The sequence below is a fragment of the Ptychodera flava genome, chromosome 21, assembly GCF_041260155.1.
Source record: "Ptychodera flava strain L36383 chromosome 21, AS_Pfla_20210202, whole genome shotgun sequence".
In the NCBI taxonomy this organism is placed as follows: Eukaryota; Metazoa; Hemichordata; class Enteropneusta; family Ptychoderidae; genus Ptychodera; species Ptychodera flava.
Window position 1 is genome coordinate 5,833,153 of NC_091948.1, and position 20,479 is coordinate 5,853,631.

At 37.8% G+C, this 20,479-nt stretch overlaps 1 protein-coding gene across 1 annotated transcript in view; it reads right to left on the reverse strand.

The window, feature by feature from the left end:
* Positions 1–2,710: 2,710 nt before the first annotated feature.
* LOC139121210 (arrestin domain-containing protein 2-like) overlaps positions 2,711–20,479 on the reverse strand; it is a 47,661-nt gene continuing 29,892 nt past the window's right edge. Inside the window, exons 6-7 of the mRNA XM_070685910.1 lie at positions 9,667–9,829; positions 2,711–6,462 (exon numbers count right to left, since the gene is read on the reverse strand). Coding sequence (XP_070542011.1) covers positions 6,338–6,462; positions 9,667–9,829 — 288 coding nt within the window. The 3' untranslated portion in view covers positions 2,711–6,337. The remainder of the gene's footprint in view (positions 6,463–9,666; positions 9,830–20,479) is intronic.

Genomic DNA, 20,479 nt, shown 5'->3' on the forward strand with positions numbered 1-20,479 from the left:
TTAAATGTTTATTAACCGCAATGACAGACTCTCACCAATTGAATGCATCTAACCTTGGGAGTCCATCGTACTTTAGGTCGACCCTTCACTTAATTTCTTTTATTGTACGACTGGGATTTTAACAGTATCAACTGTGCAGAGGATTCGCATTGTATCACTGCATCTTCAGCTGTGAAAGCTACACATTAATCGATTTCCAAACACATGTCAACTCTCTGATGTCAGTGGGCATCTGGATGAAGGAGTCGCGATCGCACATGTAGGTCGTAATCATAAAAGTTAACGCACAATCGCCTGTTTTCTCCAATTCCGCTCTGCGCCTAGGCGCCCCATGGACGTGTGTACATTTACGTGCATATACATAGGCCAAGAGCGGAATTAGAGCAAACAGGCGACTGTGGGTAATGCGTGGTTCAGAAGTTATTCCAAACCCTGAAACTTCAAAATGTAGGGTATCATCGACTCTGACTCGCAAAGCGGCACTTAAGCCCTCTGCTGAGTAAAGAGAGGACTACGAAAAATCTGTCTCTTCATCGCCCTATTTCACCTTCTGGCGGCCATATCCTAGTACGCTGTATATCAAAGAGCTGTTAATTGTTGTTGCCATATGGTAAATGCGATGTTAGGACTTGACTAAAATACTTAATTTGAATTATCCATGTCTCCTAGGAATTGCAAACCTCTTATTAATGACCCGTATTGGTTGTAAAGTATAACACATTCCCAAGTAATTCGCTTAAATGTAAAACCATTCCTTATTCAGTTCCGCTGTTTTGAAATAGACAGTCATGGCGAATTCAATTTATGTACAGCCGAGCCATCGGGTCAACGACGTGATGAATCTGCTCCTTATCCGTCCAACATCCATACTCCCTCAATACACGTATGCCGAGGTAGTTGCCATGGAGACGTGTTATACGTTTCGTTTGCTGCATGTAATCGCATACGTGATTGGATGTAGTTTGTGTAGTTGTCAAAATGGCCAGACTGTTTCTTTACAGTTAACCAGATGTTACAACACATACTAAACTCTAAAAGCCATGCATCCTGGTCGTGGTCCTTGCAACCCATGACTGTATCGTTCAGGCTTTCATTTTAGACGTAACAGCCACGGGACTTTCACGGCCCTGCTGCTACAACACGTTGGAACTATCGTAACACACATCGTGTATATGCCTGTATCACTCGTTGTCGACTGTGTGCCAAATATACCTCCTACACACTATTATGCAAACAGAATTAGGCCAACATGACATCTTGTGTTTCTTTATTAAAAAATATTGCTTATTCCTTTTAAGCATTTGGCCTGTGCACGATTATGTTACCTGTGAGAGTGCACAAGCAAATCCCCTCGTTCACGACCGATTTTCAATTTCTACATCATCAACTGAGTACTCCCCTAGGAACTGTCAGGCAGCTAAGTAAAACCCCGATTAGAAACTATTGTAAATTGATGCAGCGGATGTATTATTTCTGACACGCTGAGCTGATATCGTGGACGGATATGGGAGTCGATGCCTTGTATTGTTGCTTTAGGGACCTACGTACCAAACATTCTACACTTCATGTCGATACGAAAGTTTGTCTCTGAATTTGACGATGTTGTCGTTGGCGGGAAATATAAATTTCAGTGCATTATCTATAGCTGTAGGCAGTCACTAAATGTAAATGACAAAGTCACGAATTTTGTTACTTGAAAAGTTGATAGCTGGACCCTTTGGCTATGCTAATGAGCCAAGTTCGCAAAATTTGTCGACATTCTTTCTTGAAGATATTTCAGGAGTTTACTGCAGAATTTTGAAGAATATGAGCCCAAAGCGGGTGATAAAACGCCGGTTAACTTCTTCCATAGGGGCCTGGTACCAAGTTGTGTCGATTCTGCGAACAATGAAATCGTATGACAGGTGAATAATTTGCAACGTCAAGTGCTTCGTCCATGCCCCAAGGCCTCGTTGTCCTAATTTCCATCAGTATATTAAGTATTGAGCCCCTAAAATTATAGGGTTTCCCAGTTGAACCTTGGGACTTTCGTGTCGAATTTTGCTCATTCCACGATCGATTGCCGACATCGTTTGGAAAATGATAACTGTGGTCCATTGCAAAAGGGCTATACTGTGCGTGCTATACGTCTTAAGGAAGTAAGCGCCTAGAAATTGAAAGTTTTTAAACTTTTGCTCAAACTTTCCTCAAACAAACTTTCAGCCATTCTCTATCAAAATCAAAAGTAAAAATCCGGGGGGAGGTCACCGTGCAACTTTTGGCACTGACAGAAACAAAGTACCCAACATTTACCGATATTTGACATTCAAAATGGCCACCACCCCTGTGTTACCTCTAAGGGGGAAACAAAATTGCAATTTTCATAAAACCAAGTTGGTGAAAACTACATTCACTCCATCGACTTCAAAATGAGCCCGACAAGTGGTAGGCCAAAATAATACCATAAAAGTTTGACAGTCCGAGTTCGAATGTCTGTCCGAGAGGCTCATACTACCTCATGGAGTAGTCCAGTGCACTATGAATGATCGATCATTCGCGACATCGAACCATGCAAGCTTCAGTGAACCGCAAAGTAAGCATTATGTCCCTGTTTGGATTGGTCTGTTGATTTGCGATTGTATCGAGGCGCAGAGTAATGATATTTATTTTTGTATTTGACGGCGGTTGGAAAACAAAACAAATACAGCGTAGAGTAAGAAGGGAGTCTGGATAATTTTAGCAACATGTTCACTATTTATTCAGAACACGTTTTCGCAATTAACCAGAAATACACGTCAAAACTCAACTACACATGGGCGTATCAAATTATTATCCCATTTAAATTGTAAATATGTACACGATTCCATATTGTGAATTTTAATGATAAAATTTGATGAGGAAGTTGCAAACTAAATTTAATATTAAAATGGTTTCTCAGCCCAACGTTGACTTTAGGGCAAAGTACAATGTTGATAAACCACACCGAGTGAACCAGATATTTCAACATTGCTGTTCAAAAGCTCTCTATAAATAAATCTACCATAATGAAATGTATAGAAAGGAGAATAATTAATAATAAATTAAAGCAACAAATTCTGATAAATATTTCCATTACAATCAAAACCTAGCAAAACCCACTAAAAATGAAAAATTGTAACATCGGTTTCATCGCCACTACATCAACTACATCAACATTAAGGTAGTATGCGCTTCGAAACTGAAGAACTTAACTTTTGCTCTAACTGTCGTCGAGGAATCGTTTAACCATTTTCTCTCAAAACCAAGAACAATAATCAGGGAGGGGGGTGTCATCGTGCAAATTTTGTTACAAGACAAACTACCTAACATTCAACGACTCTTGAAATTCAAAATGGCCACAATCCCTGTGTGAACTGTATAAAGGATAATTACATCTACGATTTTCATAAAATCAAGATAGTTAACACTTCATTTATGTTAAGAGCTTCAAAACTAGTCTACTCAAGCGTTATGGCAGAAAAGTGTTGTGAAAATATTGAGTCCTAATTTCTATCCTCGAGACGCATACTACCTTTAAGATGGAAACAATAAAATCAGGCAAAGCAACATTCTCATTTTGTCTAACAAAGAGGAAAAAATCACAAAATCCTGAATAATTTGCATATTATAATAATTTCAGTTTGGGTGATCATAATCCTGAAGTTACTTGCATGTCCAATTCCTCCTATTGCTACTTGAGACATATGTGTAAATGTCAAACACAGTTGTTGTCTTAAATGTTTTAGGTTCATATTTATGTAGTGCAGATCGTGCTGTATGCATAGTATGGCGATTGGAAAAAACCACAAATGTACAAGGTCAATAATTCATATACCTTCTATATACTGAATTTGTTTGTTTCACACTATCTCACCATTTTATCTTGACAAGAAAGCTGTACATCTTTGATCCCCACGTTAACCCATAAATACCCTAATTTCTCGAGTTAAGCTGGGCCAAAACATCGCCGAAAGAAAACCTACCGTAGCTGTTCAGTGATTGAAACGTCAACAGCAGACTGTTGTGTGCGTACACCGAGAATGACTCCAAAAGAGTTCACGACAACTTTGTCGATCAAATTACAACAAAATGCGTAAGTAAACGTTCATGTAAACAGATACATATATTCGTAGATACATGCATAGATACATAGATACATTGATACATTCGTAGATACATAGATACATACATAGATACATACATACATGCATGCATGCATGAATGCATTCATGCATGCATGCATGCATACATACATACATACATACATACATACATACATGCACGCACTCATGCATACACATACTTAATTGTTAACTGTGTTCATACAGACATTATTACAGTATTACAGTATATGGTATTGGTCCAGGAGAAGACATTTACGAGGACTCGAGTTTCATTCCATCCACGCAAAAAATCAACACACTGTGAACTATGCGGAGGAAAATCGCCGCACATCCGTGCAATATACAAGAAACAAAGCGGCCTATATGCTCTCAGAGAACTGCGTTCCGTTTCACATCAAAGACGATGAATACACTGACTGCAATGTTGACATCTATAGTGAATGATATCAATAGAAAAACTCACTCATTTGCGATTCCAGGCGCCAGCGGCGACAAATAGCCAGTGTTTCAAAAGATATTACTTTTATATTGAGGTCGCACTTTGCATATAAAAAGTGCATAAATAACCATCTTGAAAAGTCAAACACATGACAGGTATACAGTTTTGTGGTATATACAAGTACAGTACAGTACAGTACAGTGCTAGTAGGAATATTAATATAATTATCGTACACAAACAAGTAATCAAAATTCAAAACGTTAACTACATTTATCAGTGTAAATAAACCTTTCAATGACAGATTCAATAGAGAAATATTGGTAAAATGGTTTAAAATGTCAAGCTTTGTCATAAAAGCCATGATACCTGACAAAATCCTGATAATCCACCGTTGAAAATATGTCGATTTTAAAAGTGACTGACAGTGAACTTACAGAATATTTTTTCTCGTTTAAAATAACACTCACAAAACAGAAAAATTCTCTCACGAGTTATTGACGACAAATAATGAAATGAAAGCCCTATAGAGTTGTGGGTTTTTAAAACTCTATGATCTCATCGACGTTGAGGCAAGCATTTTGGGGCAGAAATTTGGGTTCTTATGGAATAAAAACCGGTCGCCATGCAACTCCGGTCTTCAAAGCCTATGGAGGGCAAGTAGCACACGTTTTCCAACCAACGGAAAACGTTACATGTCCTAATCGGTACGTATCAAGCAAAAAGAAGCGCCATCTTTTTTCCACATAAACGGGAGAAAGGGATAATTTTCAGTAAATCTGAAATGAATGAGCAGTTGTTGTCGCAAACTTATCGCAAAAATATATTCGACAGACCGGTATTTGTGTTTAGTACGGTTGTATAAATATCGATGAAGTATGTAATAGCACTCGTATGATTCTTTGTGCAACGGAATAGCGAATACTTCGTCCAAACTGCCCATTTTTAAATGCCCCGACGGGATATAGGAAACAGGCAAAGAATATATTATATACTTCAGAAAAAAGTATTTCAATTCCGTCCTGCTAAGAACAGTATGCAGCGGAGGAAATGACAACATGCAACCAAACCCGACAATTGGTATACCCTTCCACTGCTAGCCAGGAAATCCCTGGCAGCATCACCCAAACACAGAAACTAATAGATTTGTTTTCTATACTGTGATGTATACGATAAGGAAGACAGACATTGCCCGATTTGGATCACTCTTGTTCTGTATGAACAATATCAACAACACATCACGGAGAGGCTGCAAATCACGATGACCTAAACATAGATCTTACCATAACTAGATGTTTAGCTTCGAGTATGAATTATTGAATAACAAAATCATTCGTTCGCACGTTTTTCAGAAGTGATGGTATTAAATGCGCATTTTAGTTTGCATTTGGGTCTTAGAAATGTGTTTCGATGACTGTAACGTGTTCCCATACGGAACGTCTGATTGTAAAACAAGGTACACATATTCTCGCAAAACAACCAATGAAATTACAATCTTAAAAGGTGATGATGGTATTCTTTTTATACACCTAGGTTTATCAGAATTGTGTTGTCGTTTTCCATTAATCATTTGCGTAAGCTCAAAACCATTGACGACCATGGTTCAGTAGTTCCTAAGTCTAATCTCTGTGGAATTTGAATGAACCAAAACCAAATCGGAATAATAATTTTTCTGTCTCTTTTTTCCTGCTGCGTATCTCGGCGTAGTAAGGTGAAATAATCTCAGGCAGCATGGCTAACGCCCGTGAATAAAAGAAAGTTGAAATCTCAAAGACAGATTTTACTGGTCGTCGTCTGAAAAATACGCATATTTTGGTGTGAACTCAACGTCACCATAGGGGTCCTCTCCATCAGTGTCATCGACGATAGAGATACTTCGGTTGAACAGTTTAAATTGTGGCTTGGCTGCAGAAAAAATGAAAGAATAAATAGATAGGTCACGATATGACAGAGAAATTGATATGTAAGCCACATGCTGTGGTATCATATGGATACCATACGGTTAAATCACTCAACGCTGACTGAATTCGCCTTGATTTACGCTATGACAAATTTAAGTTCACGACCCAGTGAATCTCCCATTGGGACACAACCCCGCATATATCCAATTTATTTATAAGTAAGCGTTCAGTTATTATGGACCGGGGCGCGCCGGCAAATTCTTCCTGTGCATCAGTCAAAATAAGTGAATCCCCTACCCATTGCATCAAAAATTGATGTTCCCCTTTTAAGATGACAAGCTGAAAATTTCATTGACCCTCCCCCCGATTGGTCGAGTAAAGCTGCAAACGCGCCTGGAGGGCGATAGAATCAAAACAAGATACTCAGATATTTTCAGATGACCCCCTAACAAACCCACGATGCGTTTAAATCCCCCCTTCTGACTTGCTATAATTTGTAAATCCCTCTCAAAGGGATTTGACAGAAATTACAGGGCGGTACGAAGTTTTCGCATTTTTGAAGGGTCATGAAATTTAATGCACGCCTTTTGGGGAGGATCACCATATTTTGCACAACTAAAAATGTGGCTGATATAGTACTTTGTCCTAAAATATCAAATCATAATACAGGGGAGTCTATTGGGCAAACTATTAACATCTATATCTGTACATTTACATATGTTTGATGATTCGTGCAAATGTACTTTGCTTGCAGTGGCAGGTAAAAAGGCCATGTGAGTACAACTTGAAAATTTGAAATTTGGATTTAATTTATATTGTTGATTCAATATGCACGGTAGTCTATGAGAAGACTATGTAATACTTCTTCAATACAAGACTAGCAATATCTACGCATGTATAGACGTTTGATAATTGACATAATTGTATTTGATTAGAATAGGGTGGTTACAACTCTTATGTGTACAAAATATTTGATTTTGGAATTTCACCGAAAATGTTCATAAACTATACAAGGAAGTCTATGATAAAACTGTGAACAATTTTTTTCCCAATGAAAAACTTGCTATACTTGTGCAGATACATGTATAGACGTTGGATAATTAACATAATTGTACTTGATTAGAAAAGGATGGTTACAAGTGCATCTAATGTATACAAGAAATTTGATTTTGGAATTTCACTGAAAATGTTCATCCACTATTTGTCCACTATTTGTCTATGACAAAACTTTGAATATTTTTTTAATGCCGAACTTGTTACACTTATGCATACATAGACGTTGGATAATTGACATAATTGTTCTTGATTAGAATAGGATAGTTACAAGTGCATACATGTATGTGTTCAAGAAATTTGATTTTAGAATTTCACCGAAAATGATGATTCACTATAGGGCTACATGGTAGTTTTTCTAGAGAACTGTGAACAATTTTTTTCAAATACAAAACTAACAATATCCGAGCATTTATGCACGTTAAATAATGATATACATTTACTTATAAGACTAGGGTGGTTACAATTGAATGTGTGTACACGAAATTTGATTTTGAAATTCACTGAAATGTGGATTCACTATACATAGTAGTCCATGAGTAAACTATGAATGATTTTTTTCCAATACAAAACTAGCTAAATCTGTGTATTTATAGACGTTTGATGATTCATTTTAATGTACTTGATTATACAAGGGTGGTTACAAGTGGATATGTGTATGTAAGAAATTTGATTTTGGAATTTTACTGAAATGTAGATTCACTATACATGGTAGTCTATGAGGAAACTATGAATAATTTTTTTACAATACTAAACTAACTAAATCTGTACTTTTATAAGTGTTTGACAGTTTATACAAGGGTACTTGATTCAAATGGGGTTTTTGAAAGTGCGGATGTGGACAACGATTATGATATTGGAATTTCACCTGAAAGTATTATTTTTCTTTTCATGGTAGCGTACAGGTAACTATTAAATATTTTCGCAGACAATACTTGCTATATCTCTAATAATCTCTAATATGTCAGTAATAGTAATTGTTTATTGCCCTCAGTGGAGTCGATTTACAAGGAGACAAACTCAGAGCTGCCGATGCAAGATGTTCATGTGACAGATAATTATACTTTTATTCAGATTTACAGTTAAATGACTCCAGAGAATGAAAATATTCAGCGAATCATTTTTATTTCCCAGAATATTTTGAAAACCGAAACTGCTTTTTGACGGGACGGATACTTGTGAAAATTAAGTGACCTCCTTGTGCTGTTTGAAAAATACATGACCCCTTTTGCAGTTTGCAAATTTAAGGTGACTCCCTGTCCTGGATTTTGCCTGCCCACTTCCGGCTGCAATAACTGAAAGCCCTAAGGTCTTTCATCAACGCATCGTGGGCCGTTTTATTAGGGTCAACGACGTTACACGTAGCAGATTTTGACAGGGCTGTTTCTGACACATTGAGTGGTGATAACAGCTCGTGTTAGCGCGATGTTGAGGGTCGAGACTGAAACATTATAGTGTAAACGATGGCGTTTAAACATGCGGTTGGGACCATAACCTGCAAAGCCGACTTGTCACCCAAGAGCTATCAAAAATTCGCCTGAGGCACAGTTTATCTTTTGGCGACAGAAGTTAAGGGCCTTGTCAGTAGCCTGGTGATTTATGGTTTAACTTAACTTGTTTTGGTGAGAGGGCGCTATTCCTTTGGCTTTGACACAAATCATGAAACCATTCGATGATGAATAATTTAAGCGTTCAAATGTAGGTTTGCCAACGCCCCGGTGTAGTCACCTGATTATCTGAGCAATTGCCCCTAATCATCCCAATAACAGATTAAAGGGTGAAATGGGTGTCATTACCCATTCAAATGGACAGAACTTAACTTGCTTTTGTAGAGATAACAGTATCTCCATAATATTATCATAATTTACAACGATATTCGGTTACTGTGTAGTGAACAGTAACCGAATATAGTTTTGCTTTCTCCGTTGGTTTCCAAAGAGACTGCTGACCAAAACAAAATTTTTTACAATCCTAGAATTTGAAAATATCTGACCGAGGTGCATTCTGCCTTAGAGAAAGAGAGAGAGAGAGAGAGAGAGAGAGAGAGAGAGAGAGAGAGAGAGAGAGAGAGAGAGAGAGAGAGAGAGAGAGAGAAGAGAGAGAGAGAGGGGGGGGAGGAGGAAGGGATAAACATAGGTTGTCATGGCCTACCCACCTAGAAATTCATCATGTAAAGATTCCTCGGAGGGAAATTTTGCTAGCGGTGATATGTCCAGGGAGGGTGCCTCGTTCAGATGATGTAACGGTTTGCTACCTATACATATAGGCATTTCAACGATGAGATTGCGAGTGCGATCTCCCGGAAGGACTCCCTCCACCTGAAAGTCAAAACATTTGAACATATCGAATTAGACCAATATCTGAAAAAAGAGGGGAAAAGAATACACACAGCAATTCTAACAGAATCACTCACACAGATACTATATCTTGTCCACAATCATACTAAAGTTCTCTCTTTTCAGAAAAAAATACCCAATGCTTTAAGCCCGACATTCATTTGTAATTACGCAAGGAGCTGATACCAATCTCTAATTATGATAAAGCTTCATTGTCGTTGATGAATTCAGATATCGCGGTCTGATCGTGCTGCTCTCTATAATAAAAACGAAATTGTTGGCACAAGCTCTGTATTTATGATGTTTATGTTTCGCTGTATCCGTTGTGATACAATTAAAGTCTATATTATCACAGTCGTAGAACATTAATCTCTCTATGTCAGAAGACGTCGGCATCAATTTGCGTTGGCTTGCAAGAATGAAATTATAATGTCCCGTGTATTTAATTGTTTTAGAAGATGTAGGCAGGACGAAATTTTTTAAGCTGCCGTGGAAGACGTTTGCATCATTTGAAAGCAACTACAATCTGGCCAGTTGTTTGAACCGAAATAATTGGTCTGACCTTGTGCAAGTGTACATGTAAATACTCGACATAAATTTATGTTCATTGGCATCGGGTGGAATCAGTCATAGTGCAGTAGTGCACAGAGTTCACTAACGATGGCGACAAGGCAATGGGCAACGGTAAGAAAGATTATATCAAAATGGCACCTGGCAATGGTCTGGAAATTGTTCGGGGTGAAATTTACAACGGTTCATGTCAAACTGAATTGTTGCGTTTAATCGGCCCCTTTGAATAATACGCAGTCAGCACTGTTAGGTACACATTATATTTGATTGGATTAAACATTACAAGTGATATTAGTGAGAGTCGTAATAAAATATCTATAAATTATTAATTTGTAAGCTATCATCACTGATTTTTTAACGCATGGTCAGTTTTTTACCAGATAGAAAGACTTCATTATTATTTTCCTATGAACTTGAGACGTCTTCAGGGTCAGATACCTACTTTCAGCCTTCGCAGGGTCTTCATAAACATATTGACCGGAATTTGCATTATCGCATGTCTCAAATGCTCAAGGCAAAGACTTTTCATATGATATCAAAGCTTGCTTTGTTGGAAAACAAAATGATAAGCACTTCTATTACGTAAAATACTGTCGACAAAACAAAACAAGACAAAACAAAAACAGTTTTGGTGTACAGTCGGCTGACACTCTACAATTAGTGAGCTCCCCGCCGACTCTGAGTAGAAGTATATACATAGAGAAATCGAACATAAGAAAACTAGGAAAACGGAAATAATGGTGAACTAGAAACAGTGCATACATTTAGGTCACCTCAGGTTATCGCTTCCCTCCTGCAAGCCGTGCCATTGTTTAGAGCTGCATTCACAAACACTTCTGGAGGAGGATTGACGGGGGATTTGAAAATATCAGGGGTATTATGGGGTCATTTGAAAAGATTTTGGGACTTACAGTGAGGGGACTCGAAACAAAAGTGTCTTTTTATTGATATGAAATATGTGTAAGGTTGTAAATTTATGGCTGCACCGTTTGACTAGTATTTTTTTTTTGGCTTTTTTTTTGGGGGGGTGGGGTTTGGTTGTGTACCCACTACAGTTTCTTGTTCTACTCCCTGAAGCACAATGAAAAGTCCAGTTTTTAACTTATCAACAAAGCCATATGTGTACAGTCAGCATCGTTATTGTTTAAAATTGAATTCAAGTTCTGACTAGAAATCATTTGTCGTAAGTAACAATAATTACAGTTTTTACACACATGCTGAATATTTGCCAAAGAGAACATTTGTTATTCTAGCATGCTGTGGGGAGTAGAACAAGAAACTGCAGTTGATACACAGAACAAAACATGCATGATTGGCCAAATGGTACAGCTAATGTCCTTTTTATACAATTATGTTCATTATGTTTTCTCCTAACAGATGAGGAAAGTCTTCCTGTTTCCGAACCTTTTTATGTGATCGCAAAAAGGACAATAGCTGTAATGTTTACCTTCATTAATAATTTGGCTCGTAATTGTACAGCGAGCACTACTATTGTTTATCAAGAAACTTATTACACCCGTAAAGTCAATATTAAACAGCATTTACATATTAATTCACACATAAAATATTTAACAGTTTACCCAAAGACTACCATAAGAAGAGAATTAAAACTCTTGAGTGAAATTCCAATATCATATTTTTTGTCCACATCTTCACTTTTAAACAGCCCATTCTAATCAAGTACATCTGTATCAGTTGTCAATACTTAAAAAAACACGGATTTAGCTAGTTTAGTGTGGCAAACAATTATTCATAGTCTTCTCATAGACTGCCATGTATAGTAAATCAACATTTTCGGTGAAATTTCAAAATAAAATTTCTTGTACACATGTTCACTTGTAACTAACCTATTCTAGACAAGTACATCAATTATATCAAGTATATCAATTATCAACCGTCTATAAGTGCACAGATTTGCTTCTTTTATATTGAAGAAAAATGGTTCATAGTTTTCACAAAGACTACAATATATAATAGATCAATCATGTATGATTTTCGGTGAAATTCCCGATCAAATTTCTTGTAAACAAACGAATTGTAACCACCCTATTCTAATCAAGTACATTGATGCCAATTATTAAACGTCAACAAATGCACGGATATTGGTAGTTTAATAATAACATTATTCATAGTTTCTCATAGACCTACCAGGTATAGTGGATAAACTTTTTTTGTGAAATTCCAAAGTCAATTTCTTGTACACATATGAACTTGTAGCCATCCTTATCTAATCAAGTACATTTATATGAAGAATGAACAAACATCTATAAATGCTCAAATCTTGCTAGTTTTATGTTGGAAAAATATTGTTCATAGTAATCTCCGAGTCATGACTAACATGTGTAGTGAATCAACATTCAGTATGAAGTGCAAAAATCAAATGTCTTGTATACACATGCTCTTTTTACCTGCCACTTCAAGCAAAGTACATTTACATGAATTATCAAAATTATATAAATGTACAGATATAACTTGTTTTTAGGCAAAAATTGTTAATAGTTTGCCCAATAGACTCCTATGTATTATGACATGCAGTGTTGTCCTTAGAAGCCGGGTGCCGGGTAAATAACCCGGCTGTTTTGCATTTTTTCCCGGCTACTTTTAACGTAATTAGTCCTGTAATTTCGGGATTGCACTGCCAGCTTGTCAGACGGCACACGTACGATTAGCAGTTTCGCGACCCCTTTCCCCGCATGAACTGCACAAACATAAAACAGTTTCTGAATACCCGTTTGTGGCTTTTTGAGCCCGATCTTTTATTTGTTAAATAGTGTGATTGGCTGATGGACGCGCCTATGGTGTTGTCTTTGTTACGAGCAGTGTAATTGGTTTAATTCGTATGAAGGTCATCTTAGGTCATTTTTAACGATGGCGTGAGAAATGTGGCGTCGGCCACTGGCACCTTGCCGATGGAATATTTTTCCCGAAGAAAGCCCGTTCGAAAAGTATACTTGATTCCAACAATACATTTAGTTTATGTATGAAAAACTTCAATTTGGCTGAATTTGTGAGAGAAAAGCGCCGAAAAGATGTGATTTTGATCGACGATTCGAAGTTCATGAGACTGCAGCTAGTTTTCGGCCGCCGCGCTGGCTGCCAACGTCACTACGAGTATGATCTTCTCAACAAATCGAGTTATTCTCAGAGCAATACCGACGCATTTTCTAGATTTAAAAACAATGAGCGAGAACTGCTTTTTTTAGAACCAACTGTTTATTTGAATGGGTATTATTTTCATTGATTATTTTTATGCACAGTCTAGAATCCACGGTCACAGGCATGTGTGTTTCCGACCGTTGCCGACCGGCGCATCATCGATCATCGTCACGCCTCACGGCTTCACTAGCACTGTGGTGGTGCTGATCTCCTGTTGTTATACGTCGTGGATTTTGGCATGGGTTCAATTTCACTGCACCTCTCCATGTTCTCCATGTTTGATTGCCCGATAGTGTCTTTCATTTTTTTTTCACGGACTCACTCGTGGAGCAAATTTGAAAAAAAATAGAGTTGTTTCCTCCCGACGCCATGCTGCATATCTGCTTTGATCAAAGTTGGGGACAGCAATGATCGCGCACGGTTTGCATTTAATTTGTTGCAACATTTCTGTCAATCACTCACTTTGTGTCATAAGTTTCAGAAACTATCGCTCGCCTGAAAATTAGCAACGTAGTAAGTTCATAGGCACAGCCGACATGATAACGTGCCTCTGAGCTACGATGCCAATTTTTCAGACTACACCCAGAGAATCCGAAACTTTCCACACAAAATGAGTGATTGACAGAAATGTTGCAACACATTTAATGTCAAGCGGACACTCATCTCGTCTGGTTGTCGCCTAAGCTCAGTCGCGGAGAGTGCTTTCGCAAACATTTTACTATTATCGTTCGCTTATTATAACTCATAACAATGAAAGAATGCGTAGAGATCTCCAATGCGTAATATTATTACGCATTGGATCGACTCTCTACGCATTTTTAAATTGTTATGAGTTTTCTATATACGCATTTTTTGCGTAAATGCGAACACTGTTACAGTGAATTATCTTACCGATGTTTTTAAACAAAAGCGAATGTGTTTTTATTAGAATACTGTCGGTATTTTGAATTATCCATCCTGATTTTGGGAAATGAGCAATGAAATGAGCAGACTGCAGGTGATTTAATATTAAATGTTAAATATTCAATGCAAATAAAATCATAAGTGTGTAATAAATAATACAAACAAAACATTAAAGCTGCAAGCAGCGTTGGCGGGGCCCAAGCGATTAACATGGTTTCCAGTTCTTGCAGTGATTTTATTATGTGCAAAAGTTCAGCTTGAAACAGTCAAGTTGTTGTAAAGAAGAATTTTGAACATCATCTCATATTTACTGTCTGTTTCAATCGTAATCGTATGTTTTATGCAAAATACAATATGGCAGCAAAACCATGTGACCGATCAAATTGCCTTTCACAAACTTGAAAGAGCTCTCACTAAGAATGACAAAAGTGGAATTTCACTGCCATCAGTGTTCTGGTTCTGGAGAATAAGATTTTAGAGATAAATTGCAATTTTCGCGAAATCAAATATGGAGTCTGAAACTGAGCACGGTGAGCTACCAAAAATTTCTTTCAAAAGTACAAGACATATATGAATTAGATGCTACTCAAAATTGACAATACTGGAAGACTGAAATATTCCATCAAATTAATGTATTCATCTCTGAAATTTTGAGTGTAATAATTGCAAATTTGGTTAAAAAATAAATAATTAGTCATATATTTTTTCATTTCATCTCCACTGTTCAAAGTTTTACTTTTGTATAATGTTATGACAAAACTGTGAAAATTTAGAAAATCAAGCATGGTGAACCCCTCTTTTTTCTTTAAATTTTGATTATTCTCATATGCTAGAACGCAAAATTTCCATGTGTTCTTCCCTGTGTTGCTTTCTGGCCTGATCTTGTTTAGGTAATGTTTCACTGTCATGAGCGTCATTTGACACAAACTCTTCTTCAACTACAATGTATATCGAGTCAGAGCTATCTCTGTCACTGCTCACGTATATACTACAGTAGCAGGGCAGTATCTTATAGTGACAGTTGCCCAAAGGAAGTAGCTGTATTAACTTTGATAATTTTGACACTATTTTTGTTCAGTTTATTATACAACTGCGTTCTTGTTTCTACTCTCTACAGCATGTTGAACTGTCCTGTATTCAGCTTGCTAGCACAGCCTGTGTATGTGTACCACGTATCAGTGCTGACAACTGACTGTCAGTCTGGACTCTCATTAAACTATCACCTAAATACATATTTATATATACAGGTTTCGTCGACAAACTGAACATTGTGTGTTTGAGCATGCTGTAGGGAGACAGCAGGAAACTAGTTGATATATTAGATAGATTGGAAAAATCATCAACGGTTGCAGCTTCTGCCCTGTTACTAGGCTCAAGTTAGATTTTTTACGACAATCACACCTGGTTAGATTTTTTCGAGATATAAGTCATGGAATGTGACAAAATGGTTCTAGATTCTGTTAAATTATTACTAACATAACAACATTTGAATGACAAATAAATGGTATTAATTTTTCATTAAATTACCTACAAAAACTTGGAATCGGAAAATGTAAAACATAAAAGGGAACCTATAAATTTTCAAGTGGAACCTATAAATTTTCAGGTGCCCCTACAGGTAGAGCAAAATTTTCAAGTCCCCCTCTACTACCCCTAAAGTTTTCGATTCCCCCTTCCTGAATGAATACCTCCAGCCCCCCTAACCTTTTTTGTGAATGCAGCCTTAGTAACAAACCTGCAATCGCTATCATTGCTGTACTGTACATATCGCGCTATAACTGCACGAAACCTGCTTCAGCATACCAGTTTTATGAATTAGATATCCATTGTCATAGCAGTTCAAAAGTAAAATACTCTCATACTTGAGAAATGTGTGCATTTTAGACTTTCGATACATTTGCTTTACACTTGAATTTAGCATGGAGCTTTGGTAGGTCCATGAATTTAGCAAGCGATATTCGAACAGCGCACAGCATATCGATGACACTTGGGTCAGCGGTCATCACCAAAAACGTCAGTGCGTTTTCACGGCCAGCTTGAATCATGCCACAATCGCGGAAATCATGGATCATAAATCCAAATGTTCATGTCTATTACTTTAACAGAATCCTAAAATATAAAAACACATGATGTTTTGATATGGAGTAACTTTTTTGTGTCACTGACGGTCAAGTTAAATGCTCAAATATCGTGACAAGACTTGCGTATTTGCAGGATATGAATGCGGAAGTACGTCGACTCGGCAAACGAGCGAGCGCCTTCTCTGAAAATCTGTTTACGATATCACGTCACAATACACTGAAAATTCTTGCGAATTCATCTTTAAGTATCGTCTAGTATTAATATTAGCGTTCCAAAATCTCCGATAAATATCGGGTAAATATCAGAGATTTCACAGATCCGGCGTACCGAGGCACGGGGTCTAGTATCGATATTAGAGTCTCCAAATCGCTGATAAATATCGGGTAAATTTCGGCGACTTCACGGACCGGGCGCGCAATGGCACAAAGCAATTACAGCGAAAGTCCAAGCTGCAGAGCAATTTTTACGACATTAACAGCTGGGCTTGATGAGGTCTTGTTTACATTTTTAATCAGGTACATGCTCTCAGTTACGCAACACACTAGGGTCACTCCATGCATGTCAGATAGAGAAACATAAACAAATCACCACACCTTGCAATGTCATGTAACTTTCTTTTTGACTCGTGATGAACAAGTGAGCGTGCATTCAGACACCTACATATAAAATTACCCGAACATCAGCTTCATTTATGATCCTTGACACTCACATATCAGCTGTGCGTAGACCCCAGAAATATTGTGCCCTGGCGGGACCTTGTCCCGCTCTTATTCAGTCAATAACACCAGTCGGCCAGTAGAGGCACACTGATCTGAGTACTTCCGTGGCAGTATACTTGACAACGTCACCTGGCGTACAAAAGCTGGTCGTCAAAGTTGCCTTACACTAGGGGTCGAGATTAGGGTTCATGTGACTGCTAGCTTGATTTGACAGCGAGCATTGCAGTCTGTTGTGCCGTCTATGACTTTCAAGTGTACAATATAACATACATCACTTATCGATCTTCTGACTGACGAGGTTTTGAACTGCACATTGGGGCGAAATAACCGATTCAAATGCCTTTTGCAAACTTGTCTGTGATTTGTGAATGTTTTAGTGGAGTGAAGGCGATGTGAGATGCCTGAGTGTGGTGAACGCGATAGGCGGGGTGAGCGCTATACAAGGAAGTTTATCCCGGAATCCCGAGGACATCGCGACATTGCACTTTTATATGATATCCGATATTTACGGCTACTAGATTATACAATATAGAAGTTAGATTTGCTCGGCTAGATCTATAAGGTGGTGAAATCTCCGATATATATCGGATATTTACCCGCGATTTGACAGAATCTAGTATCGCCTAGTATCAAAGTTAGAGTCAGTCCTTTGAAGTCGGGTTTGACCAGAACAGTAAGGTGGTGAAATGTCCGATATAATATATTGGATATTTACCCGCCAGATGACAGAATCTATTATCGCTTAGTATCGAAGTGAGAGTCATAATATATATATATATATATATATATATATATATATATATATATATATATATATATATATATATATATATATATATGGATATTTACCGCGATTTGACAAAATCTAGTATATCCTAGTATTGAAATCTGAGTCAATCCTTTGAAGTCGGGTTTTGTCAAAACCTGCAAGGTGGAGATATGTCCGATATATATCGGATATTTACCCGCGTTTTGATAGAATCTAGTATCGTGTAGTATCGAAGCTAGAGTCAGTCCTTGGAAGTCTGGTTTGACCAGACCTGTAAGGTGGTGAAATCTCCGATATATACCGGATTTTTACCCGCGATTTGACAGAATCTTATATCGTCCAGTAGTAGAAGCTAGAGTCAGTCCTTGGAAGTCGGGTTTGACCAAGACTGTAAGGGATTGAAATCTCCGATATCCGATATTTACCCGCGATTTGACAGAATCTAGTATCGTGTAGTATCGAAGTTATAAGAGTCAGTCCTGTGAAGTCGGGTTTGACCAGAACTGTAAAGTAGTGTAATTTCCGATATATATCGGATATTTATTCGCGATTTGACAGAATCCAGTATCGTCTAGTATCGATATTTGAGTCCCCAAATCGCCGATAAATATCTGGTAAATGTCGGCAATTTCACAGACCTTGCGTGCTGAGGCACAGGGCAAGTCGATCATTCTAGTATTGTTTACTATCGATATTAGAGTTCCCAATTGCTGATAAACATCCGAATCACAGATCTGGCGTACCGAATCATAGGGCAAGTCATTGTACTATCGTCTACCGTATAGTATCGATATTAGAGTCCCCAAATTGTCGATAATTATCGGGTAAATATCGGAGATTCCACAGATCCGGCATACCGAGGCACAGGGCAAGTCATTCTAGTATCGTCTAGTATCGATATTAGAGTCCCCAAATCGCTGATAAATATCGGGTAAATTTCGGCGATTTCACTGACTGGGCGTGCAAATTGCACAAAGCAATTACAGTGAAATTCGATCAAGCTGCAGAACTTCATTAAACAAGGTGTTGTTTTAATCGATGTGCATCAGCGATTTTTACGACATTAACAGCTGGACTTGATATGGTCTTGTTTACATTTTTAATCAGCTACATGCTCTCAGTTACACAACACACCACGGCCACTCCATGCATGTCAGATAGAGAAACATAAACAAATCACCACACCTTGCAATGTCATGTATCTTCCTTTTTTATTCGTGATGAACAAGTGAGCGTCCATTCAGACACCTACATATAAAATTACCCGAACATCAGCTCGACACTCACATATCAGCTGTGAGTAGACCCCAGTAACATTGTGCCCTGGTAGGACCTTGTTCGGCTCTTATTCAGTCAATCACAGCAGTCGGCCACCCCTTAAAGCTAGTGGCACACTCCTCTAAGTACTTCCGTGGCTGAGTATACTTGACAACGTCATCCTGGCGTACAAAAGCTGGTCGCTGAAGTTGCCATACACAGGGGGCCGAGATTAGGGTTCTAGTGACTGCTAGCTGAATTTGACAGCGGCCATTGCAGTCTGTTGTGCCGTCTTTGACTGTCAAGTGTACAATATAACATACATCACTGATCGATCTTCTGACTGACGAGGTTTTAAACTGCAGCCTTATGAACATTTGGGCGACTTAACGATCAAAACACCTTTCGCAAACTTGAAAGTGCTCGCACTAAGAAAGATAAGAGTAAAATTTCAATTGAATATGTGTGTTGGTTTTTGAGAAGAAAATTTCTAATGATTAAATTGCCATTTTCGCTATATTCAATACGGCGAACAAACCTCCTGACTGACCAAAACGCCTTTCGGAAATTAAACTACCACTAGGGATTATGAGTGTAAAATTTTAGTTCAATCTGTGTATTTGTTCTGGAGGAGAATATTTTTAAGGATTAAATGACCAGTTTCGCAAAATCAAATACGACAACCAAACCATGTAACCGATCCAAACGTCTTTTGCAAGCTTGAAAGAGATCACACTTTAGATGATATACCGGTATATATAAATTTCAATTGAATCTGTGTGTTTGTTCTGGAGTGGAAGATTTTTAAGAGTAAATTACGATTTTTGCAAATGCAATATGGCGGCAAAACCATGTGACCTATCCAAATGCCTTTCACAAACTTGAAAGAGATAAGGATAAAGATGATACATGTAAAATTTCAGTCGATTCTGTGTATTGGTTCTAGAGAAGAAGATTTTGAAAGATGAAATTGCGATTTTCGCAAAATCCAATATGGCGGCCAAACCACGTGACCGATCCAAACGCCTTTCGGAAACTTGAAAGAGATCACACTTACGATGATATATGTAAAATTTTAGTTCTATCAGTGTATTGGTTCACGAGAAGAAGATATTTAAAGATGAAATTACGATTGTCGCAAAATCCAATATGGCGGCCAAACCACGTGACCGATCA